We start from the raw sequence: 17810 nt of genomic DNA on the forward strand, positions 1-17810 counted from the left end.
TGATAACAAGACTTGGGATATTGTGGAGTTGCCTGTAGGAAAGAGACATGTTCGATGTAAATGGATATTCACGGTCAAGTATGGCCCAAATGGAAAAATAGAGAAATACAAGGCAAGGTTAGTTTCCCAAGGATTCACACAAACTTATGTCATAGATTGTGAAGAAACGTTTGCTCCCTTTGCAAAGTTAAATTCATTGAGGGTTTCTTTTATCTCTTGCTGCCAACCTAGATTGTGAACTTCATCAGATGGACATTAAGAATGCCTTTTTGAATGGGACGCTAGAAGAGGAAGTCTATATGAGGTTTCCACCTGGTTTTGAATCCACTAAAATCTCAAGTAAGGATTGTAAATTAAACAAGTCTCTCTATGGTCTCAAGCAATCACCCAGGGCATGGGTCACAAGGTTTAGTGTGGCTATGACTTAGTTTGGATATTAGCAGAGACAAATTAACCATACTCTCTTTGTTACATAGGCTAAAAATGGAAAAAGATCAATTTTGATAGTATGCGTGGATGATATGATGATAACGGGTGATGACATTAAAGAGATAAAGGGACTAACAAGACTTGGGATATTGTGGAGTTGTTTGTAGGAAAGAGACATGTTTGATGTAAATGGATATTCACAGTCAAGTATGGCCCGAATGGAAAAATAGAGAAATATAAGGCAAGGTTAGTTGCCCAAGGATTCACACAAACTTATGGCATAGATTGTGAAGAAACGTTTGCTCCCTTTGCAAAGTTAAATTCATTAAGGGTTTCTTTTATCTCTTTCTGCCAACCTAGATTGTGAACTTCATCAGATGGACATTAAGAATGCCTTTTTGAATGGGACGCTAGAAGAGGAAGTCTATATGAGGTTTCCACCTAGTTTTGAATCCACTAAAATCTCAAGTAAGGATTGTAAATTAAACAAGTCTCTCTATGGTCTCAAGCAATCACCCAGGGCATGGTTCACAAGGTTTAGTGTGGCTATGACTTAGTTTGGATATTAGCAGAGACAGATTGACCATACTCTCTTTGTTACATAGGCTAAAAATGGAAAAAGATCAATTTTGATAGTATGCGTGGATGATATGATGATAACGGGTGATGACATTAAAGAGATAAAGGGACTCAAAAATTGGCTACAGGCTGAATTTAAGGTCAAAGATCTCGATACACTTAATTACTTTATTGGCATGGAGATAGCAAGGAGTAAATGAGGTATTTTCATAACCCAAAGAAAATACACACTTGATCTCTTGAATGAAACTGGAAAACTTGGTTGTAGACCTGTAGGTATCCCATTAGAACGAAATTGGGAATAGGTCACAAAAAACGACACTACCATGGATAAGGAAAGATACCACCGCCTAGTAGGAAAGTTGATATACCTTTCCCTTACCAAACCTGATATTGCCTATAGTGTAAGTGTTGTGAGTCAATTTATGCACTCACCTACACAAAGACACCTAGAGGTAGTAAAGCAAATTCTTTGATATCTTAAAGGGACCCCTGGAAAAGGGCTTTTGTTTTGGAAGAATGATCATAGGGAGTTGAATGCTTTGCAGATGCAAATTAGGCAGGTTCAGTTGAGGATAGCAAGTCCACAACTGGCTATTACACTAAACTATGGGGTAATTTGGTCACTTGGAGGAGTAAAAAGAAAACAATCGTGGCAAGAAGTAGTGCTGAGGCCAAGTATAGAGCAATTGCTCAAGGGATTTGTGAGCTGATATGGTAGGAAGATTATTACAGGACTTGAGAGTTACATGGACAAGGCCTATGAAATTGTATAGTGACAACAAATTATTTATCAGTATAGTTCATAATCTAATCCAATATGACAAAATGAAATGTGTGAGAATTGATCGAAATTTCATCAAAATAGAGATTGAGAATAAAGTTGTTATCCTTATCCTACATCCCTACTAAAGACACAAGAAGCTGATGTTCTTACTAAGGCACTATCAAAATCAGGCTTTGAAGCATTTACAAGTAAGTTCGGAATGATTGACATCCATTCACTAGCTTGAGAGGGAGTGTTAGAATCCGAAAATCAATTCCTGATTTAGAGGGAATGATTGAAAGGATTAAATTCTTGAATTGAAAGAGTAATTGGAGGAATATCATAGGTCAACTTTTTGTTTTTAGTTTTTTGGTAGTTTCCCGTTCTTATATAGCCTAGAATAGAAAGATCTCTTGTATATATATTTTGTACAGCCAATTGTTTGAAAAAAACATAAAGGAATTTCTTAACACGAATATTTGTTCATTATGCCCCAATGATTTTCTTATTTTGCCTACAATTCATGATGGTCAATATGACAAGTTTTATACTGGATGTAGGCTACCTAATGCAACCCTCCTTTATTTAGGCTTGGGAGTGACTTTTAAATCAGAATCCACAGGCACAATTGGGTGGTGGCTGGAGACAGTTGAAGAAAATCAATCAATATTTTAGTCCATTCAGATGTGCATCATAGCTTATATTTTACTCCTGGCATATTGGCATATTGGAACAAAAAATTACCAAAATGTAAATGAGATTGGAATCCATTGTTTGCTCTTGTATTCTAATTGCTTAGGCCATTTTCATGAAGCAGGAGGAAACCAATTTTGCAAGAAATCAACCCCTTTGGTTTAAGTTATTTTCTCTTTTTATTTGCTTTAGCCCCTTTTCTTTATATTCCTCTTTGATTTCATATCATATTTCCTTTTTTGTGTTTGAGAAAAGGCCATTTTTCTGTTGGTACACTTACTGAAAGAAAAAGATACTGAAAAATAAAGAGGAATAAATTCTTGGCCTACAATATTCTTGGGCTGATATTCTTCAGTTTTAAGTTTGCTGACAGTTTGCTTCCAATTACTCTGAAAAGCAATCTATAAATCTTTACGATGTTATCATATCACCTAATCTCATCCATCTCCAGACACATGTTTTGACATGCTGTTAAAAGGGATATCTAGTTGACTGCTGGTCCTTTTCTTCTATATTATGTATTAACATATTCCTTGGTTCTATTTCGCTGATAAGAAAATATTCTGCAGGCAATTGTGGTATTTGTAATTACAATACATGCTTATGCTTTTGAAAGAAGTGAAATGGAGGAAATGTCGATGGTGGCACTTTCTGGATGTATTTGGTTGCAGGCTTTTGTTGTTACATTGGAGACAAAGTAAGTCACTATTTGGTCAATTATGTTGTCGGATGTTATTTTGAATTTTTTAAAGCAAGAGTAATTACTATTCCAACCTGCTCAAATCCTGTCATCCCTGTCCCATGTTTGAAAGGGTTTTTTTTTTCCAATCTGCTGATATCCTGTCCTGTCCTTTATCCCACCTCTATGAAGCGTGGAAATGAGACATGAACATAGGGACACAACATTTTTCAAAAAAGTAGGACACAACCCGGTTGAGATTTGTTAATTAATAAAATATTTTTTTATATTTTTAAAGCATAATAAAGTATCAAAAGGATTCAAAACTATATTCCAAATTCTCAAATATGCATTGAAAATTCATGAGCCAAAATTCCAAATGAATAATTCTAATCTAATTAGCAATCAACTCACAATCTAGTTGTCTTTATAATTATCCCTCACAATCTAGTCGATGTTTAAAGAGATAGAGAATAGAAGTATAAAGGGAATGAAAACTGAACATTCATGTGACCAAAACATAGATAAATAAAAGAATCATGTAATTATCAAGTTGTAAAACTAAAGAGTAAAAAAGAAAACCCATACTTTTGTCTTTGAAGTGTCTGCATAGGGGACCTATCTGTCCTACAAGTGCCCTTAGGGGGGACACATGTCCAATGTCCTTTCAAAAAATTTTAAGAAAGTGTCACTGTGTTGGACACGCCATATGGGCTTGTTGAATACGTGTCGAAGGTTTGTCATAGTGTCCGACACGCCGGGTACACCGGAACGGCAACCCCTAGGAAGTGTATGTGCTTTGTGGTCACCTTTTATAGTGAAGAAGAAACTGAATATTTGTATCTATTGAATCTATTATATTCTGAATTTCTCTTCATTTCCCTCATTTCTTCATGAGGGGGAAAGCAGAAGTGCAAATGGATTCAATGGAAGTCAGTTTATGAACGTATGTTTGCTCACTTGAGCAATAACGCATATGTTGCGGTGATAACAACTTTGCAAGAACCTACAATATTATAAGCAAGAATGAGTGATTTATAATTATGATAACATTGAAATTATTATGGTCTGTGTTTTAACTGCTAAGCTACCTTTTTGTTCCTCTAGTTCCTTCACAATTTTGCAACTTCTGGCCATATGGGGCAATCTTGGTGGTTTCTATATCATCAACTGGATTGTTAGTACTCTGCCGGCATCAGGGATGTACACAATCATGTTTCGCCTCTGTAGACAGCCATCTTATTGGACGACTATGTTTGTAAGTTCTTAGTTTATGCACTCTCACTTACAATCTGCTGAGCTTGTCCAGATTCTGCTTCTGTCTCCATAAGTGAATCGTTGCATCTTCTGATTCTGATTCTGCTTCTTCTAAATCATTTGTTGTCAAACACTAATTTGCTTTTCTTTTCTTGAAGAAGTGATGGTGGTGACCCTAGTGACTAGGCTCATTTCCTTCAATTGGTTTTTAAGGACCTGAATTACATCTTTCCCTTTTACTTATGTGTCCATAGACTTCATTTTGCCCTCCTCGCATCTGCTTATCTTTTGATATATTTTCTGGTGGTTGGTTTCTTCGTTTGCGTTTGGGACTAGTGGAAGTGAGACTGGAACTTAGATGCTAACTGGGACTCCTGTTTGTGATTTTTCAGCTGATCATTGCAGCGGGGATGGGTCCGGTGTTTGCACTGAAGTACTTCAGATATACCTACAGATCAAGCAAAATCAACATACTTCAGCAGGCTGAACGTGTGGGAGGGCCCATATTGTCGTTAGGAAATATAGAGCCGCAGCCAAGATCACTTGAGAAAGACGTTGCTCCATTATCCATAACTCAGCCCAAAAACAGAAACCCCGTGTACGAGCCTCTACTATCAGATTCCCCTAATGCCATGAGAAGATCTTTTGGGTCGGGAACACCATTTGATTTCTTTCAATCACAGTCCAGATTATCGGCAAATTATTCAAGAAATTGCAAAGATAACTGAAGTTCCAATATTGATTTGGCGAAAAGCGGATTGATTCAAGTGATCCAGGCTGCATAACTGAGCCAGACTAATTCTTTTTTTAATCATCATATACTGCGTACAGTATTGCATTCTTAGACTCTCAGGAGCTGTATTCAATGCTCAGAGTGATTCAAAGATTTAAGCAATCTTTTCTGGGTCCAATACACAACCAAGAACCTTGTAAAACCTTAGTATAATTTTGTTGAATTATAGTTGGAAGGACAATCCTTGGTAGCATGCCTGTTTTTGATTCCAAGGTTGCTCTTGAAAGCAAGGGCAAGGCTATGCATAAAATGAGCAAATTTCATTTGCTGACCCTCACAATGCGGGTCATGTGCATCGGGATGTCTTTTTTTTTTTGTCCTGATAGTTTAGAGGATGCATGGAAAGGCATTCTAGGACTCTGAAATTTATACATAGCCTTGCCCTTGCTTAGAGAAGATGAAATTGCAAATAAGAGTAAATGGCTCATTTCAGTGGCCTGAAAGTGGGTTACTTGTTAGTAGATGCACTGTGGGATCAAAAAATGTAGGTCATTGGAGGAATATGTACATTTATCTGCTTCTGGATTTGTCTTTATTATAAGTTCATATTTTCTTGTACATGCACCTAGTCTGAATTACTCCCTGATTCATCACTGAAAGGTCAGGATTCAATGGAGTTGGAACCAAACACCAGCTTGTTTAAATATGTTCATCTCCAAGATAACTGCTTCTGGAGAAGAAAACAGCCCAAATTGCCCAAAATCATTCGTGGAATGTCAATGGATCTTCCCCTTACTGTTCATCAAGATTTGCTTCATTTTCCCAACCCCCCCCCCCCCCCCCCCCCCCCCAAGTATTGCCTTTAAATCCTGCGTCTCGTCCATAATTACTTGTGGAACTAGGAAGGGCCACATAACGAATTCATTCACTAATGGCTGAATATGGATGTGAGCATTTTGACAAACTGATTGTTGGCATCTGATCGGCATAGCGAGAAAAATTCATCAAAATGACCCACAATTGAAAGTAATATATTGTCGAATCATCTCTCTAGCGCCCAAAAAAGTTGTTGCTAGAGAGCATTGGGAATCCAGGATTGCCACTATTGGACAAAATAAAAGCAGGAAACAGGAAGCAGGAGTGTGTGAACCATCCCATGGTTTAGGTGAGGTGAATCACAGGCATGAACAGGGCATGGCATGGCATTGAATTGAATTCCCGAAACAATGAGAGGGAAAATGGAAAGGGGGGCAGTGGGTCATTACAAAGGCATGTGTGGGGGACCCTAAACCCTGGCCAGAAGGGGGTTACTTGAGCATGGGCTGCCCTCCACTGTCCTTGTGAAAATTCTGGAAGACAATCATCCACCTAACCCCATCATTGCAGCAAAAAAAAATTGCAATCTGAATCAATCAGAGCCTCCCTTCCCTCCCTCCCTCCAACCCATTGCCCATGGATCCATGCCCTTCATTCCAAACAGCCCCTTATGGCCCCTTGCCCCCCCCCCCCCCCCCCCCCCCCCTGTCCAGCTGTCCAAACAGATGGGCACCCCTCCGAGGAAACACCCAACCATGCTTACGCCTTTTTATATAAGCCCAATGGGGATGGCTGATGGCTCCCTCCCCTGTCATCTTCCCTCCTGCTTTGCTACTACATTCATGCATCCCAACTATATCCCCATCCCCCCAACAATACTGTTTATTAAAAAAGAAAATGTTTCAAATGATAAGATTAAAGGTCGTATCTGCACGTCATCTTTTCTAAAAAGTCTTGTGTAAATATATAAAAATATTAAAATTATAGTCTTAATAAAAATTTAATAATATAAAATAATTTGATATAATTTTGGGTAAATTACTATTTCCGGGTATAGGTGAAATTTGTGATTAGATCCTTGTATTTTGGAAATATTCCTGTTACTCCCTTCCATTTTAGTTATATCAATATCAGTTGGTAAATTATTGACATGACAAATGGGTACCAAAATAACTTATTTATAATATCACAAATGCCCTTCTTTTTAATTAGAAAAAAAATTGTGAAAAGATTAAATAACAAAATTATATTAATAAGATTTAAACTTGAGGTAACTTATTTTAGACTCCTCTATTGTATTTCAAATTTAAAATTTTATTTAAATCAATTTATTTTATTTAAAGCTTTGTCTAAATAAATTAAAAAGTAAACTATAATCATAAAAAAAATATTTCTAATTTTTTATTTTTACACATGAATTACTCCTCTAATATATATATATATATATATATATGCGCGTGCATAAATTGAAAAACTTAAATTTAAAGAAAAAAATATCTCTAAATAAACTTTACATATAAGTATTTAATCTTGAATGAAAATGGATAAAATATTTTTTAAACACAAAAAGATAGAAAAGAAAAAAAAAATTGATGAGAAATAGTTAAATATAATATATTAGTTATAAGAAACTTAAATAAGTCTAAAAATATTTTGGTTATTACATTATATAATTAATTTATTTTGATAAAAAATTTATCAAATATTATGATAAAGAATGATGCAATAAATTTAAACATCTTATCAATAAATAATTATCATATAATTAATACAAAATTATATGAATTATATATATATACTTTATTAAAAAGAATGAGCGATATAGTCTCTTTTTTAATTTTTATTAAAGAATACTCATTAAATTAAAATATAGGGAATATATATATAATAAGAGTTTTTAAAAAATATAAGGATGTGATTACAAATTTCACTTTTAATCGTAAGGGAAATGGTAATATACTTTATATATTTTGTTAATATGGATGGGTAATATAATTTTTTTTAATTTTTATCAAAAGATATTGACAAAATTAAAATGTAAAAAAATAATAAAAGTGTTTTCAAAATATAATAATGTTATCACAAATTTCACTTAAAAATAATAATAATAATAATAATAATAATAATAACTTTAGAAATGACAATATAGCCCACCAGTAGATACACCCCCTAAAAAAAGTAGAAATGATATATAATAATGAAAAATAATTTTGACAGATATTTTGAAAGTTATATATATATATATATATTATTAGTTAGAAAGCAAAAAAGCTCTTGATATTTGATTCATAAGCATGAATACATATACATACATACATACATATATGATGGATGGGATCCCACAAATCAATTCATTCATGCCACCACTCTTAACCTACTCCTGCATGTTCGCCACGTATCTAAGACCAGGATTTTCTATTATGCCACCTCCCTCACCCTTCCTGCTCCTCTCCGGAAATTAAGAAGCCCATCCCAGCCCTATATATATATATATATATATATTATTAGCTAGCCTCAACTTTATTTCTTAATTATATATAAGATATTTTTAGTTAGTCTGTCTGTCTGGCTAATCAAAGCTCAGTCAGGTTCAGGCATTAATTAATAATAATCAATCAATATATTCACGTACGGGAAGTAGCTGTGGATTCTTAATTATCCAGAAGGAAGGAACAGATGGATGCCCAGTTTCAGTTCTTGAATGAATGAATGAATGAAGATGGGATTTTTAATTTGTGAATCCAAATGATGCAAAGGAGAAGTGCATGCGGAATTAATATGGTGGATGATTAATTATTAATTAATTGATCACTAGCTAGCTAGACTACTGTTTTTAATTAGTATTTATTTAGGAATTATTAATGGATTGGATTCAAGAGAGAGAGAATTCAAACTATATGCATGCATATATATATATATAAGTTAATAACACTCTCGATTGGAGGAGAGAAGAGAATTCACATTTTATTTATCCACTACTACTGTTTACAGTTCAACTTCTTCAATTGAATACACTGATGATGATCAACAATCTCTCTCTCTCTCTCTCTCTCTCTCTCTCTCTCTCTTACGGGACAGACAGACAAAACACAACACCAAGCTCTTAAAAGGGAGAAACCTCACTCACACTTAATTCAACACTTCAAATTGATGAAAATCTGACTCGAAATGAAGAAATCTGGGTAAAACAATAATTAAACACACTCCATATATATATATATATGGGCGTCGATGGTCAATGACTATATGTACAGATCAATCCTCCTCTTCTTCTTCATTCTTCAATCTTCAATTTTCTTCATCGTCATCATCATCACCATCTTCAGAAATTCGATTTCAATTTCAAGTTAGAAGATCGTTGACCCAGCCCAGATCGGGGCAGGCCGAGGCGCCATTGTCGTTGAGTTTGTCATCAATATTATTGAATCTCCTGCTCGAACTATCTCCTTCACTAAAAAAATTTCGAGACACGGAAGGGCTTGGAGTCGATGGAGAGAGAACGAACAGGTTCTGATCGTCGCCATGGCTGAAAGAAACATCAATCCACGGCAGATTTTTGTTTCCGTGTGGAGAAGCTTCATGAAGATTCATGGAGTCTAGAGAACTCATTAGCTCAGTGAGAACATCTTTGTAACTCAGCGGACTCGGATTGAACTGAGTCAAGCCACAGGACTCGCCGTACCGGGATACAGGAGAGAGTCCGCTCAGTGACCGGCCTTTCACCGGCGAGAGAGGCGGCGAGAGCGACGGAGACAGGGGAGGCGAGAGGTGAGACATACCCAGTAGAGTGGACGTTGGAGAAGCGGTGACGTTGTGGCAGAAAAGGCAGCAATGGTTCGAGTTCGAGTACTTCCGTCCGGCAGACGGCGAATTCGCCGGCGGGGAATCGGACGACGGCGGCAGCACGCGGAGCTGGCGGGCCGAGTGGGCGAAAAAGCAGACCTTTCGCTTGCAATTCTTCCCGTCCTTGCAGGCCTCCGTCCTGTAGCGCGCCGGGTGGAGCCAGCACTCGAACACCCCGTGCGCGAACTCGCAGTTGTCGCCGCGGCTGCACGTCCCTCGCCGGAACTCCGAGCAGATGTTGCCGGAGTAGTGATACCTGTTAGAACAGCGGGTAAAGACAAAATATAAGAAAAGGGCGGAATACCAAATTAACCACTGTAATCTAAAGTCTCCTTACCTCCTCGGGTCTCTCCGTCGGGCCTTCTCGCCCGGATGGGCGAAGGGGCAGTCGGTCCAGTCGTGGCTGCGGCTGCGCGTGCAGCGGCGGACCTTGAATTCGTACATGCGGAAATAGTCCGACGAGTAGGGATCGTCGTCGTCGTCGTCGCCGTCGCCGTCATCGTCCCCGCCATTGTTACACGGCAAGAATTTCTGGAGGAGGGCCTCCTCGTCGGCCCTGGGCGAGTCGCCGAACACCTCGCCGACGGGGGCGGCGGTGGGACGGCGGTGGAGGAGCTTCCGGGGAGGAATGTCAATGACGTCCCTGATGAGCGCCTTATTGTTGAGGAAGAGGTGGTGGAGCTTGTGTTGCTCTCCACAAACGCTACCCATCATGGCAAAAATGATGAATGATATCTCCGCTCTGAGAACTAATCCAATCCAAATTCCAAACTTTTGCAGAGACGGGGTCGAGAGAGACAGAGATATATATAGGGTGGTTAGGGAGATAGATATAGAGAGAGAAGGAGAGACTTTTAGAGAGGGAGAGGGAGGGGGGGGAGGGGGGTGGCGTGGCTTGATGGCATTAGGGGTTGGCATGCAAAGAGGGTGTATGTGGCAGCTTCTCAGTTCTCTCACACCATCCAACAAAGGCCCTCGCATCTCTCTTTGTTTTCTTTTGCTAGCTAATTGTAATTGCCTTTTATCTATTTGCAAAATCTTATGAATAATTTATAATATTTTTATTTTATTTAAATGAGAAATATCAGTTTGAGTAGTAGCAATAGTACGTAGGAGCAGCAGTGTGCCACAACATTATAGAGTAAGTAAAATATATATATTCACTTGCTTACTGGGGTTACCTGTGTTTCTCTGAAAGCGTTGGTGAGCTTATCACTGCCCACTAGGGCTGATTTTGTCGCGTTCTGATCTTTGATTATGTAAGCCGCTTTGGATCACAATCTCACCATTACCCTTAAAAATGTCATTTTTCTGAGTTTTGTTTGTTTGTTTGTTTGTTTGCTTCGCTATCTTTTCTCTCTTCTTTTTGGGCCGCTGCTGCAATTGCTATTGCATTGCATCCGAAGAAAGTCCGAAGCGGCGGCCTCTTTTCCGAGGCGGATCGAGCCCCACTTGACCGCCGCCACGTAGCTAGTCGTCATATTACGTGGCGATCAGTGGCCGCTACAGCTGGGCAAACGTGGCACCACTTTAGATCCCCCGCTGCTGCTGGGCTCTCTCTTTTATCCTTGTTGGACTAGGCTAGCACAATCCAACATGGACTTTTGGGCCCATTGAATTAGGGCTCTGGGCAATCCATTTACTGACACTACAGTAAATGGGACCCAGGCAAGTACGGCTTTCACCACGAACGAACGGTGGTCTTTATTGGGCTTCGCAGCAATAACAAGTTTTAATGGAAAATATAGGGTAAATTATAGTGATAATCTTTGCGAGGTCTCTCCCTAATTTAAAATTTTATAATGATTTTTTTTTTATCCTATATCAATTCATATCTTTTGTTCAACTAACGAGAGTTAAATATATTTTAAATATCAAAGCCATCGACTTATTTAAATCTCTTTTTGACAGCAATTTGAAGTGGTAACGAATTCAATAAACTTGTAAATATTAGAATAGAAGCAAAGCAACCTGCTAGGGCCACTTTATAATGAATCTCCAAAGCTTTATTTATTTCACGCTGCGCTGAATTGGCATTAAGGAGCTGGAACATCGGCACCCCCGGAGTGGAGTGGGCAGAGCTTGAGCTTTGTGGTGGCGTATGCCTAATGGTTCCCACTCCCTACCGCGGTGGACAGCTTTGGCCAATATAAATGACATGTTAAATTATGATATTAAAAAATAATTAACTCATATGTGAAAATTAAAAAAAAAATTAGTGAGTCAAATCTCTTTCAAAAATTAAAAATTTTCAAAAAGCTTAATATATATTTTTGACATTTATTTAAAAATTTGACCCTAAAATTAAATTAATAAATAATTAATATAGCTTGAGATAGTTTATAATTAATTTTTCTCAAGAAAGAATTAATTTTGTATTAATTTCTTCTTGTTAGTTTTTATTTTTCTTTTTGTTCACTCAATTAATTAATTAATTCAATTTAAATTAATTTAAAATTAGTTTGATATTGTGATCTAGTCTACGTGAGATCGATATTTCTTTCATCACTAAATGCATATTCGACTAAGGTACATTTGGTTGAATTAATTATACATAAATCACACATCATACCCTATTTGGCTTGCGAAAAAAACTCATAGAGGATCATGAATAAGCTCGCGAAATAAATATTTTTTATTATTTTTTTATATTTTGTTATTTATTCTTGTGGTTGCAATAAGTATGTTTATGTTTGTTTGACCAGTGTTATTGTATTTGTTTTAAAGATTTATGCTTGCATTTATCATAATTTTTACTATATAAAAATAAGTATTAATAGATTTAATTAAAAAAAATATGGCGAGCTCGAGCCCAAGCTCATTTAACATGATAAACGAGCTTATGGTGAACTGAGCTCGAACCCATTTTTAAGCTCCAACTCCAACTCACCAGAATCCTAACAAGCTAGCTCAAGTCGATTACGACCCTTATCTGAGGTGCATGAGACATTATCAATTGATCTTCAAGCTAATATCTAAGATGAAGCTCTCATCTATGAGTGTGCTCTATGATTGTATAATGTATTTCACTAGTACGATGGATATGTATTGGTGTGTAGATTGAAAGCATTTATGTCTATGTCTACGAGTGGGAGATTAGAAATATATAATTGCGCCTAAGATAATTGAGGACGTTATTTATTTATATTACCAATTATTTATAAATAAGTATCTCCTCCCACATGTTTAGATACAATTTAAAATACAAATCTCTCTCTCTATACGATCTAAGAGTCGGGCTCTATGGGATTTACACCGTGAGTGTGAGTGGTTGTTTTGGTAATAATTACACACCGTTGGCATTGAAGATTTGTTGTTGAGAATGCTCACAAGCTCATAATACAAGTCTTATTCTAAAATTTTGAGTTATATAAAAAGTATATTTTTCTGTTAGCATAATTGATATTATTTATATAGATATGTACTCAAAAGAACATTAACATGGAAAACTATATGCTGTGAAGTAACCTCAAATTAATTGATTGACATACTAACAATACCTAAGTGAGTTGATGAATCCAAGAACAGTCCTAAATATGGGGCTAATAACTTAATTTATTAGATTTACCATTCTTGATGTCATAACATAGTTACTAATTAAACAAACAAACAAAACAAAATTCTGAATAAAAAGAGAAGAGAGGTTATATGTATTATACGAGGTATTCTTTTATAATGTATTATAAAACAACTAGTGGATCACCCATGCAATGCATGGATATCGTAAAAAAAATAAAATCGTTAAAGCAAAAGTTGTATAATTTAGTAGTTACAATAAAGAAGTAAAAAATAAACAAAATAATCGTGTTACAATCATGAGAATACAACAAAAGGATTACAAATTTTAAAAGATTTTCTTATATACATTCAAGGGTAGACGAACAATAAAAAGCACATAACTCTATCCCGAAATCATGTAAAAAATAAATCTAAATTAACATGTAATACAATAAACAATGCGTAAAAAAATACAAAAATTACACGATAACAAGAAAAAAGAATAAACGATAACCAACCTCTTTATTCTAAAATATGCATTCAAGAGTAGACTTTTTTTTTTTTTTAATTTTCACATGTATTTGTCTTATATGTGTGTACCACACGAATCCTCAAGGCTTAATTTTTCCTAGTTGCATTCATATCACTCACTTGACAGAATAGTGGTGCTATGTTACACCAGAAGACCAAACTGGATAAAAAAATACAGTTAAAATTTACTAAATAAAAGTAAAGAAGAAGAGAAAATTTAAGAAGAAGAATTGAGAAAGGTGAAGAGAGGAAATGAAAGTGTTGAACGGGAATGAAGAAGAAGAAAAGAGAGAGATATTTGTTTTCTTTTATTATTTTTTCTTCCTTCAAAGTTTCTTATTTATCTCAATTTATCAAATCACATGTCACCATTAAGTTTCCCTTTTTTTTTCCACGCTTTGCCACACAATCCGAATCTTACTTAACATAATTTTCAAAACACAAATTTAATTTGTATTTAATTTCCCCAAGTCCAACATATAGCACATCTTCGGAGTAAACCAATGGGAAAAAGGAGAATTAAATAAATTACACTAATCAATTAAGTTGAAAAATAAAATCATGACATTTAAAATTATAAAAAATAAATTTAAATTAATTAAATTGTATGTAAAATAAAGATAATTTAAATAATCAATTAATTATAGAAATAATAATAATCAAATTTTCAAAATTAATTATCCATACATGACTTTATATATTTCTCCTAATAATTAATTAACACATTTAAGATAGATCAAATTTTTAAAGAAGTAAAAAAAAAATTAAAAAATAAAATTATAACATTTAAGTTATATTTAAAATTATAAGAAAATAAATTTAAATTAATTAAACTATATATAAAATAAGAATAATTTAAATAATCAATTAATTATATAAATGATAATAATCAAATTTTCAAAATTGATTATCCATATATGACTTTACATATTTCTCTTGACAATCAATTACCACATTTAAGATAGATCAAATTTTTAAGAAAGCAACAAAAAAAATAAAGTTAAAAAATAAAATTATAATATTTAAGTTATATATAAAATTATAACATTTAAAATTATAAGAAAATAAATTTAAATTAATTAAACTACATAAAATAAAGATAATTTAAATAAATAATTAATTATATAAATGATAATAATCAAATTTTCAAAATTAATTATACATACATGACTTTACATATTTCTCCTAACAATTAATTATCACATTTAAGACATGTCACATTTTTAAGAAAACAACAAATAAAAATAAAGTTAAAAAATAAAATTATAACATTTAAGCTATATATAAAATTATAACATTTAAAAATATATAAAAATAAATTTAAAATAATTAAACTATATATAAAATAAGAATAATTTAAATAATCAATTAATTATATAAATTATAATAATCAATTTTCAAAACTGATTATCCATATATGACTTTACATATTTTTCTTGACAATCAATTACTACCTTTAAGACTGATCAGATTTTTAAGAAAGCAACAAAAAAAATAAAGTTAAAAAATAAAATTATAATATTTAAGTTATATATAAAATTATAACATTTAAAATTATAAGAAAATATATTTAAATTAATTAATTATATAAATGATAATAATCAAAATTTTAAAATTAATTATACATACATGACTTTACATATTTCTCCTAACAATTAATTACCACATTTAAGACATGTCACATTTTTAAGAAAATAATAAATAAAAATAAAGTTAAAAAATAAAATTATAACATTTAAGTTATATATAAAATTATAACATTTAAAATTATAAAAAAATAAATTTAAAATAATTAAACTATATATAAAATAAAGATAATTTAAATAATCAATTAATTATATAAATAATAATAATAATCAAAATTTTAAAATTGATTATTCATATATGACTTTACATATTCCCTCTAGCAATCAATTATCACATTTAAGACATGTCACATTTTTAAGAAAGTAATAAAAAAATAAATTTAAATTAATTAAACTATATATAAAATAAAAATAAAATAAAAAATTTACTTGGCAGTCGGTATTCGACAATATTACCTGATATCTCAAAATTTCTCTCGATTTAAAAAAGTCTCATTTTTCTGTAATTTATTTCAATTAAAATTTTATGTTAATATTTAAAAATTAATAATATAAATTAGATCTTGTCTCTTCATATAACAGTATACTTACACATTCTCCAAATATTATTCAACCATAAAAAAATCATTTACGTGTTCCAAGAACTACACGTTTTTTATAAATCTAGACTTAATTAATAACCTATAAAAATTCTATTTCGGATAAGCAAAAAAATTAAAAAATATAATAAAATATCAAAATAGTAACTGGAAATGGGCGGGAAAAATTTTGACGGCTGTTTAAGTTATATATAAAATTATAACATTTAAAATTATAAAAAAATAAATTTAAAATAATTAAACTATATATAAAATAAAGTTAATTTAAATAATTAATTAATTATATAAAAAATAATAATCAAGATTTTAAAATTAATTATTCATGTATGACTTTACATATTCCTTCTAGCAATCAATTATCACATTTAAGACATGTCACATTTTTAAGAAAGTAATAAAAAAATAAAGTTAAAAAATAAAATTATAACATTTAAAATTACAAAAAAATAAATTTAAATTAATTAAACTATATATAAAATAAAAATAAAATAAAAAATTTACTTGGCAGTCGGTATTCGGCAGTATTACCTGATATCTCAAGATTTCTCCCGATTTAAAAAAGTCTCATTTTTCTGTAATTTATTTCAATGAAAATTTTAAGTTAATATTTAAAAATTAATAATATAGATTAGATCTTGTCTCTTCATATACCAGCATACTTACACATTCTCCAAATATTATTCAACCATAAAAAAAATCATTTACGTGTTCCAAGAACTACACGTTTTTCATAAATTTAGACTTAATTAATAACCTATAAAAATTCTATTTCAGGTAAGTAAAAAAAATTATAAAATATAATAAAATATCAAAATAGTAACTGGAAATGGGCGGAAAAAATTTTGACGATTGTTTTGTTATAATATATATAAAGATTATAACATTTAAAATTATAAAAAAATAAATTTAAAATAATTAAACTATATATAAAATAAAGATAATTTAAATAATCAATTAATTATATAAATAATAATAATCAAGATTTTAAAATTGATTATTCATATATGACTTTGCATATTCCCTCTAGCAATCAATTATCACATTTAAGACATGTCACATTTTTAAGAAAGTAATAAAAAAATAAAGTTAAAAAATAAAATTATAACATTTAAAATTACAAAAAAATAAATTTAAATTAATTAAACTATATATAAAATAAAAATAAAATAAAAAATTTACTTGGCAGTCAGTATTCGGTAGTATTACCTGATATCTCAAGATTTCTCCCGATTTAAAAAAGTCTAATTTTTCTGTAATTTATTTCAATTAAAATTTTAAGTTAATATTTAAAAATTAATAATATAGATTAGATTTTGTCTCTTCATATACCAGCATACTTACACATTCTCCAAATATTATTCAACCATAAAAAAATCATTTACGTGTTCCAAGAACTATACATTTTTCATAAATCTAGACTTAATTAATAACCTATAAAAATTCTATTTCGGGTAAGCAAAAAAAATTAAAAAATATAATAAAATATCAAAATAGTAACTGGAAATGGGCGGGAAAAATTTTGATGGTTGTTTTGTTATAATATATATATAGATAACATATTAAACGTGTATAACATATTAAGATTTATATGGTAGGAGCTTTTGTTCTACCATTTCATATAAAAAAAGGGCTACAAGAAAGAAAAATTCAATTTTTTTCACATTTTTGTAATTTTATTCTAAAATTTTAATTTTGAGAATAAGAGCTTAATTTGATCGATTGATTACAATTTTATCCACAACTAAAATCCGATTATAGAAATATGTGCGCTCGCTGACGTAGCATGCCACTTAGCATTTTA

At 32.3% G+C, this 17810-nt stretch overlaps 2 protein-coding genes across 6 annotated transcripts in view; one reads left to right on the plus strand and one right to left on the minus strand.

The window, feature by feature from the left end:
• The window catches only part of LOC127792106 (phospholipid-transporting ATPase 2), a 143592-nt gene extending 137838 nt beyond the window's left edge, over positions 1–5754 (plus strand). For 2 of the 5 annotated variants that reach the window (XR_008021079.1, XR_008021080.1), the window contains one exon: positions 3037–3161. Coding sequence is in view for 1 of the 5 variants with exons in the window: in XM_052322460.1 (XP_052178420.1) it covers positions 3037–3164; positions 4254–4404; positions 4796–5131 (615 nt within the window). In the remaining 4 variants the exon portion in view is untranslated. Of the gene's footprint in view, positions 1–3036; positions 3165–4253; positions 4405–4795 lie in introns of those variants that run through there. The other 3 variants (XR_008021081.1, XM_052322462.1, XM_052322460.1) reach the window with 2 other exon arrangements.
• Positions 5755–8903: 3149 nt separating this feature from the next.
• Positions 8904–10645, minus strand: LOC127792155 (zinc finger CCCH domain-containing protein 2-like). The gene is made up of 2 exons (XM_052322551.1): positions 10133–10645; positions 8904–10051 (listed from the first exon to the last, which is right to left on the minus strand). Exons 1-2 carry the CDS (start codon positions 10507–10509, stop codon positions 9295–9297), a joined length of 1134 nt encoding a protein of 377 aa, XP_052178511.1. The 5' UTR covers positions 10510–10645; the 3' UTR covers positions 8904–9294.
• Between the last annotated feature and the right edge of the window lie 7165 nt (positions 10646–17810).

Source organism: Diospyros lotus, chromosome 15 (genome assembly GCF_014633365.1).
Source record: "Diospyros lotus cultivar Yz01 chromosome 15, ASM1463336v1, whole genome shotgun sequence".
Classification (NCBI taxonomy): Eukaryota; Viridiplantae; Streptophyta; class Magnoliopsida; order Ericales; family Ebenaceae; genus Diospyros; species Diospyros lotus.